General features: G+C 42.0%; 1 protein-coding gene across 1 annotated transcript; it reads left to right on the top strand.

Moving 5' to 3' along the window:
* The first annotated feature begins 2,791 nt into the window (after positions 1 to 2,791).
* LOC130111986 (C2 calcium-dependent domain-containing protein 4C) lies at positions 2,792 to 3,999 on the top strand. Its single transcript, XM_056279299.1, is given in 3 exon segments — positions 2,792 to 2,873; positions 3,104 to 3,316; positions 3,428 to 3,999. Coding segments are annotated over 3 exon segments (867 nt in total).
* The last annotated feature ends 4,530 nt before the right edge of the window (positions 4,000 to 8,529 follow it).

Below are 8,529 nucleotides of genomic sequence, written 5' to 3'. Positions count from 1 at the left end.
TTTTAAAATTTCACTGCTCACTTTTAAGGCTTTAAATGGTATTGCTCCTTTATACATTTGTGATTTATTGACTTGGTATGTCCCCCCTCGACCATTAAGGTCTGCAGATGGAGCCCTGCTAGTTCTTCCCAGGACTCGGTTGGTTACAAAGGTGACCGGGCTTTTGCTGTTAGAGCCCCCACACTATGGAACACTCTTCCTGCTGAGCTAAGACAAAACAAGTCTCTAGCTTCTTATAAACCTCGTCTCAAAACTTTTCTTTTTATGAAAGCTTTTACAAATGTTCGATATTTGTTTTTATTTTTACTGCTTTTATTTTTACTCTTATTTGATCTTACTCTTATTCCTGCCTTGTCTGGTTTTATGTTTTTTTTATTATTATTTATTTATTTATTTATTTATTTATTGTGAAGTACTTCGTAACATTGTTTTAGAAAGGTGCTATATAAATAAAATAAAATTATGATTATTATTATTACTATTATTATTTGTATTGGTGTTCTACAAAACACATCAGTATGTTACACTAAATGTTTTCTTTCTTTACCTTATGTAACATGAAATTGCAGCTAGACCAGCAGTTGCCTAAACGTTAGGGCATAGACGACTGAAATGTAAATTGGGTGGTGGTCCTTGGAAAAAGACATCTTTGTTAACTGATGGCCTCCTTGTGTCATACATTATCTGCATGACCACTGTTAAGAAATGTATTTATCCTACCCACCATATTAAACAGTACTCTTTTGATATTGAATGTGAGTGTTATCAAGACCCGGTTTAATTGACTAAATCTCACACATACTGATGGGCTATACACACACACACATACACACACACACACGCATGCATGTGCACACACACACAAGAGTGCATGCATACACACACGCACATACACACACTAAATCTCTCTGGAAAAAAGGTAAAAATATAACATTTAAAATCTCCATATTATAAAACCGAAATATTTGATGCAAGATTGGCTTCCTCCCTGCATCTTTTCAGATGGTTGACAATTCAATAATAGGAAACTGTTACATAACTCCCCAAAACTTGAGTGAACAGTTTGCCCATATGTTACTTTGGAAAAGTATATGGTTCACTGCATAGGCGTTTCTAGCCCATATTTGGGGGTGCTGCAGCACCCCTAAATTGAACCCCAGCACCCCTAAAATTGAAGAGATTTTTTATTTTTTATTTTTGCTGTATGTCCATGTTTAATAAGCTGAAGAAATGTCAAAAACATATCCAGTATATGGTTTAAATGTAATATTTTAACAACAAAAATACAGCACCCCCCCATGCTTCGAAAATGGTTTGATCCACCCACCCCCCCAAATTTATCTTGCCTGACCGGCCAGCACTCTGGGTGCTCAGCACCCCTAAAGCTCTGATCCTAGAATCGCCCCTGGTTCACTGAAAGCAACACAGATGAGCTCATCATTCACAAGGCGATCTGCTACCATAGCTATGTCTTGATTTTACACCTGAGATTTTGCATCTTCCTCTGGGGTTTCGCTAAACTCAACCACATTTGAGCTGAGAAACTGCTGAGATAGGAAACAGCTTGCCAGTACAGGGCAGTTGGCTGTATGTGGAGGGTGGATGGGGCATCAAGATACATACTGTAGGACTAGAAAGCTTGTGACAAAGTTCAGGCACGCTGGCAGAAGATTAAGTTTCCTTTATTAATCCCCTTGGGGAAATTCAGTGACTGCAAACTAACCCATCCTAGCTGTGATCTGTGTGGCTAGGAGCGGTGGGCTGCAGCCTTCATGCTGCGCCCGGGGACCAACTCCAGTTCTTTTCCCATTACCTTGGTCAGGGGCAGAGACAGGAGTATAAACCCTAACATGCATGTTTCTTTTGATGGTGGGGGAAACCGAAGCACCCGGAGAAAACCCACCGCAGACACAGGGAGAACATGCAAACTCCACACAGAGGACAACCTGGGAGGACCCCCCCCCCCAAAGGTTGGACAACCCCAAGGTTTGAACCCAGGACCTTCTTGCTGTGAGGCAACAACGCTAACCACTGGGCCACTGTGCTAGATAGTAGACAATACCCCAACGTTCAGTATTTATTCAAGAATACAATTTAAAAGTTCAGGACTCTGTCGCTACTGGTTCCCTTCACAAAGCCCATAAGTGAAAATCCAGCAGGACCATCGATATACACAACATCAAGCACATCAGTGATTATGAATGCCACCCAAACAGCTTCTAGACAGGTTTTGTGTGTGTATGTGTGTGTGTGTGTGTGTGTGTGTGTGTGTGTGTGTGTGTGTGTGTGTGTGTGTGTGTGTAGCCCATCAGTATGTGTGAGATGTGTGTAGCCTTTTCTCTGGTTTACAGACGGGAGTGGTGGACCACTGACGCACCAGCTGACACCAACCTTTAAAAACACGTCAACGGTCATCCATCACATGGAAAGACAGCTTATTCCAGAGGTGCTGTGTACCTCTGTGAGCGGTACCCACCAGGTGGGTGAAAAATTCCTGTCCTGTCCTTTCATGATTTGGGGTAAATATTACAGCCATTCTAGGATTGAGAAACATACATGAAATTCCTGATTTCTTTTTCGATATGTGTCAGGACCAGTTATGCTCTGACTGAATTGGGGCTCTTTTGTGATTTGTTGATCTTGGTTGATCAAAATATTCATTTTCGTATACCATTTATTTTGCCCATTTGAAGATGGAATATTTATTCATATGCATATTTTATCAATAGGGATTTTGTCCTGACCTTGAGGTGACTGCTAACCACAGGGGTGATCTCGTTGAGAAACAACAATGTGACTCCTGGGGAAGATAAGAGAAGGCATTGAGAGCGTTGAGCTAGAGCCGAGTCCTGATTTGGAGAAAAAGGAGGAGGGTCTCTGCCCTTCTGCTTAAGCCAGCTTTTCAAAACATCGTCATAAAAACATCCTCACCCCAGACAAAATCCCAGACTTTTTGTTTTTGTTTTTTGTTTTTTGTTTTTGCCCCCATGCCTCTGCAGGACGAGTCCTGTTTTGGACACTTTAAGGACTCCTGCTTACTTGTACAGTCCAAACCATATACACAGGAGCCATGCTCCCTCACACAACTGACATATAAAGTTAGTGGCCTTGAAAACTAAAATGAAGCCATTCTCTGCAGAAGGATATCGTCTGGCAGGGATGTATGAAAGCCCCAATACTCAGCGGAGAGAATCTCTGTTTCACTCATACTGTCCCAGTTACTTGCTTCATAGAAGTCTTCCTGCAACTGCAACTAAATTATCATATGAGAAAAACCTGACCAAGACCACCACCACTTTATCTGGGCTCCCCTCAGGTAAGATCCTGTCAGTGACAGGAAAAACTGAGAGTGAAACATTTTTCTCCAATTACTCCTGCCCTCTCAGTTGTCCTTACAATAGTAATATTTCCCTCTCCATCTTATCAGACAACAGTGGTCCTGCTGAAGGGAAAGCATCCAGTTCTTTGCAAAACAATGCCAGAGAGAAAAAGAGGAGGAGGAGGAGGGAGAGGAGAAATTACTTATCTAGCTCTGAGGACAGTTCATTCACCCTTAGCCCACCCATTATCTTTCCTATGGATGTTCTCCGCTGTCAGGAGCGACATCAGCGTGAGCACATCATCCCCTTGTCAGGCTGTGGTAAAGTCCATCTTTCGGCTGAGCACACCACATCCTTTTCCACAGCTTCAACCCTGTCCAACCTCAGAGTCCGGGTCATATCTGTGAAGGACATAAGAGACAATGTCAACCCGCAACCTCTGATCTGTGGGCTGAGTCTCTGCCTGACACCGGGGAAACTGCAGTGGCAGGAAAGTGCCACCATCAGGGACTGTCGGAGCCCTGTGTTTAACGAGGACTTCTACTTCATCTACTTCACAGACCTGACTCAGGAGAATCTGTTAGTGTTGGAGCTCAGGCTAAAGGTGATGGAGAGACCTGGCTCAGGGGCAGTAATTGGAGTAATCACTAAACCATTGTCTCATTTATTCCCCTTCTGAAGTATTTGTCACCATTTTATCAACTTGACCTCCAAATTCCCGCCATACCATCATAAGGCAGCAAGTAATCTTGTGGTATAGTAGGTTTGTGATAAAACTATGGACAAATTTAGACATTTACCACTGAAGTGAGGGACTCTGGCTTAGGTATTGCATCTGTGAGTGGAACCTCGAGAGTGACAAAAAAAGAAAAATGGAAAAGTATGCACAACACAAATGTACATATTGCAACTACTGTGTGAAAGCCTAGTATTCCAGTTTTGGTTATAATGCCCAAATTTTGCACCAAGGATTTGACAATATTCTATAACCAGTAGTTACAGTTTGTGAGCTAATTTCTTCAGAATAATTACCCAAATCTCTCAGTACCCTATCCACCTGACACACTCTTCTTACTGCGTCGGAAAAACACTGTCAGGCATTTGCAGCATGCGGGCATGTATGCGAGTAATTCATGTGAAATGGCCTTGTTCCTGGAAAGAACCATGCAAATGCACTGTAGTTATCTACACTGAGCTCTGAAATCTGTTAATCAAATGACAGATATTTCATTGTTACACATGCACCCTTTTTTTCTAATTCAAACTGCTATTTGTTGAATACATGCAAAATATATTCAAAGCATTTTGGTTACCTACATACTGGTGTATAAAGAGTGTGGCATTATGTTGTAGGCCTTGAGTAAACTGTGTGAATATATATATTTTTTAAAAGTAAACCATGTCATTTACATCTCTTTGCATTTCCAGATGCACACTGCACCATTTAGAGAGACCTCATACGTTTTCATGAGTTTATCCAGTGCTTTACCTGTGCCCCCGTCCATAGGGTTGGTGGTTGTGTCAGGAAAGGCATCTGATGTAAAATGTTGCCAAATCATTATGCGGATTGACAAGACCGCCATCGGTGCTGTGCCCTCACAGGATACCAATGGAAATATCAAATCCACTGTGGTGACCCCTGGGAAACAGGGAATAAACTGAAAGAAGAAGATGAAGATAGCCTCTGGGGAAGGAAAATGTCAACCTTCTTCTGCTGTGGTTGTGTTCATTCGTGAGAAAATCTCCATTTATTTATTATTCTTTCAATTCCCAAACAATATAATTTTTCATGAGCAATTGTTGACATGGACATGATAGAAAAAGTCATTTATGAATTGATAGGGTTATGTTTTATGAACAAAATGAGGTTGTGATTAGACTAATTTGTTTTTCATAACAATTAATGAAGATGCTTGTGTTTGAATGTAAACAGATACGCAGTTTAATTCGTTCATAACTATTCGGGACTATAACATAACTATAACATAACAAATGAAAATCCCTGTGCAAATGCAATCTTTTTTATTTTATTTTATTCTAATAGAGACATTTCTGAACTTACAAACATTATAAGAACAATCAAGAACATAAATGCCAGGGGGTGAAAAATAGATACAATAAAATATTTAAAGAAAATAAATATAACCGTAATATACTCAGCAAGGCAATCAATCCTGTTCCCATAACAAAAAGTATTAAATAAAGTCACTGTTTTTACAGCCTTCTTATTTTAACTTAATTTTTTTTGTGTCCATGTAATGTTTCAAGTTCCAAGTCCAGGATATGTATGAGGGAAGTGTGACAACGGTGAGGTGTGCGGTTGGAATGACGGATGGGTTCAAGGTGGAGGTGGGATTACATCAAGGATCGGCTCTGAGCCCTTTCTTGTTTGCAATGGTGATGGACAGGTTGATGGACGACATCAGGCAGGAGTCTCCGTGGACTATGATGTTTGTGATCTGCAGCGAGAGTAGGGTGCAGGTTGAGGAGAGCCTGGAGAGGTGGAGGTATGCACTGGAGAGAAGAGGAATGAAAGTCAGTAGGAGCAAAACAGAATACAGAATACCTATGTGTGAATGAGAGGGAGGACAGTGGAATGGTCAGGATGCAAGGAGTGGAGGTGACGAAGGTATATGAGTTTAAATACTTGGGGTCAACTGTCCAAAGTAACGGGGAGTGCAGGAGAGAGGTGAAGAAGAGAGTGCAGGCAGGGTGGAGTGGGTGGAGAAGAGTGTCAGGAGGGATTTGTGACAGAAGGGTACCAGCAAGAGTTAAAGGGAAGGTTTACAAAATGGCTGTGAGACAGTGGCACTGACGAAAAGACAGGAGGTGGAGCTGGAGGTGGTAGAGTTGAAGATGCTAAGATTTTCATTGGGAGTGACGAAGAAGGACAGGATTAGGAACAATTATATTAGAGGGACAGCTCAGGTTGGACGGTTTGGAGACAAAGCAAGACAGGCACGATTGAGATGGCTTGGACATGTGTGGAGGAGGGATGCTGGGTATATTGGGAGAAGGATGCTGAATATGGAGCTGTCAGGGAAGAGGAAAAGAGGAAGGCCAAAGAGGAGGTTTATGGATGTGGTGAGGGAAGGCTGGTGTGACAGAGGAAGATGCAGAGGACAGGAAGAAATGGAAACGGATGATCTGCTGTGGCGACCCCTAACGGGAGCAGCCAAAAGTAGTAGTAGTAGTTGTGGCTACACAAGTTCAATAAAGGCCATGCTTCATACAGATGTCTTTGACCGTTTATTTTCTTTCTCAGTCGATACCGTGAAAACGTGTGCCTTAGACATGTGTAGAATGTGGGTCCCTCTTGTTTCCTTGACCCAAAATTAACCATAATGTGTTGTGTAGATGAACTCTGAACTCACTGTGAAATCATGTGACCTATACTTTTTTAATCAATATTATTGTCATCACGTTCGAAAAGACTTAAACTAAAACAATCATGTATATTCTTTAACAGAACATAAAATAAAAATCACAACAAAAAAAAGTGTCTCACTTTCTGAGACTGCTACACTCCCACCAAATTACTGATTTATGATGCCACTATTAACTAAATTTAGTAATTTCCAGAACCAACTTGCTGTTTATAACAACTCTTGTTCAACTCTTGTTAAACCACACTATATGAACTCAACACCTTTCTGCTTACTTAATTGGAGACACAGGTACTATTGTGCGGTTGTGTAAAGTGTATGAAGTGTTTAGAGTCTAGTTCAATTGGAACTAGACTTGGCTGTTTTCTACAAGTACCACCAACTTATGTATAGGACGTTCAAGAATGGATGGATTAATGAGGTGTTGACCTTCTTTCCCTAGCTTTCTATTTCCTATTCGTATGGTGGCTTTTCTCACCAGTCCGTCGTCATCTTTGCAAACATCAAGCACTCTTCCTAGTTTCCACTCATTGCGGGAGAGCTCATTTTTGACAATGACAACAACTCCAATCTTCACATTTCATCTTGGTGATTGCCAGCGTTGTCTGAGTATTCCTCCCTCCATCTGCTCCAGAATTGCTCTGTTAAGTATTGTACTCTGCGCCACCTTTTTCTGGCATACAGATCTTCCGCCACAAACTTTCCTGATGGAGGCAGCGGGACCGAGGCCTTCATGGTAACTAGATGATTTGGGGTAAGTGGCTCTAGGCTTTTGGGGGTCATTGATACTGTCAGTGGTGAGTGGGCGGCCATTTACAACTGACATGGCATCATAGAATAATGTTCTCAAAGAAGCATCGTCTAATCTTCCAGCACTCTCTGAGAGGACCGATCTCAGCACGCTCCTTACTGTCCTAATCTGCCGTTCCCAAACACCTCCCATGTGACTGGCATCAGGTATGTTCATAGTAAAGTCACACTGATTTTCAGCCAGGTAAGCAGCCAGTCTGTCTTTGTCCACTTCCTTTAACGCCTTTGTTAGTTCATTCTTTGCCCCAACAAAATTTGTTCCTTGATCTGATCTGATTTGTCTTACAGCTCCACGGATGGCTATAAAACACCGCAAGGCATTCAGGAAAGCATCAGCTGTTAGATCCTCCAACATTTCTATGTGAATTGCCCTTGAGGATAGACAGGTGAGTATGAGACCATATCTCTTATGCTCTTTACGACCTTGCTTTGTGTGAAACAGTCCAAAACAATCCATTCCACAGTAAGTGAATGGTGGTGAAGGATCGACACGGTCAGTGGGTAGATTTGCCATTTTTTGCTCTTCTGTCGGCCTGCGAACTTTCCTGCATGTAACACATTGTTTAATGTGGTTTGCCACAGCTTTGCTCCCACCAACAATCCAATAACCATTTGCTCTTAGTTCATTTAATGTTTGTCCTCTGCCTTGGTGCTGAGTTTTGCCATGGTAGTGCTCTAGGATCAGACATGTGACTACACCATCCCGTGGCAGGATTACTGGGTGCTTCAAGTTGAGGGGTAAGGAAGCATTCTTTAAACGCCCTCCCACCCTGAGAACACCATCTTTCAATATTGGATCAATCTGGTGCCATTGATGGCTGTGTGGTAGTTTGCCATGTCTCAGTGCCCGTATTTCTTCTTTGAAGGCAACCCTTTGTGCTAATTTCACAAGCACAAGACTGGCGTTTCTTCTGTCTTCCACATTTATGGGCTCTGCTGTTTTGTCTCTTTTTGCTAGATGCTGGATCCGGACAACAACATTCAGTGCTGTGTGCCATTTTGAGAACCGTTCA

Source organism: Lampris incognitus, chromosome 1, assembly GCF_029633865.1.
Source record: "Lampris incognitus isolate fLamInc1 chromosome 1, fLamInc1.hap2, whole genome shotgun sequence".
Taxonomy (NCBI): domain Eukaryota; kingdom Metazoa; phylum Chordata; class Actinopteri; order Lampriformes; family Lampridae; genus Lampris; species Lampris incognitus.
Note: the sequence above shows the minus strand (reverse complement) of the source record. Positions and strands in the feature narration are given on the sequence as shown.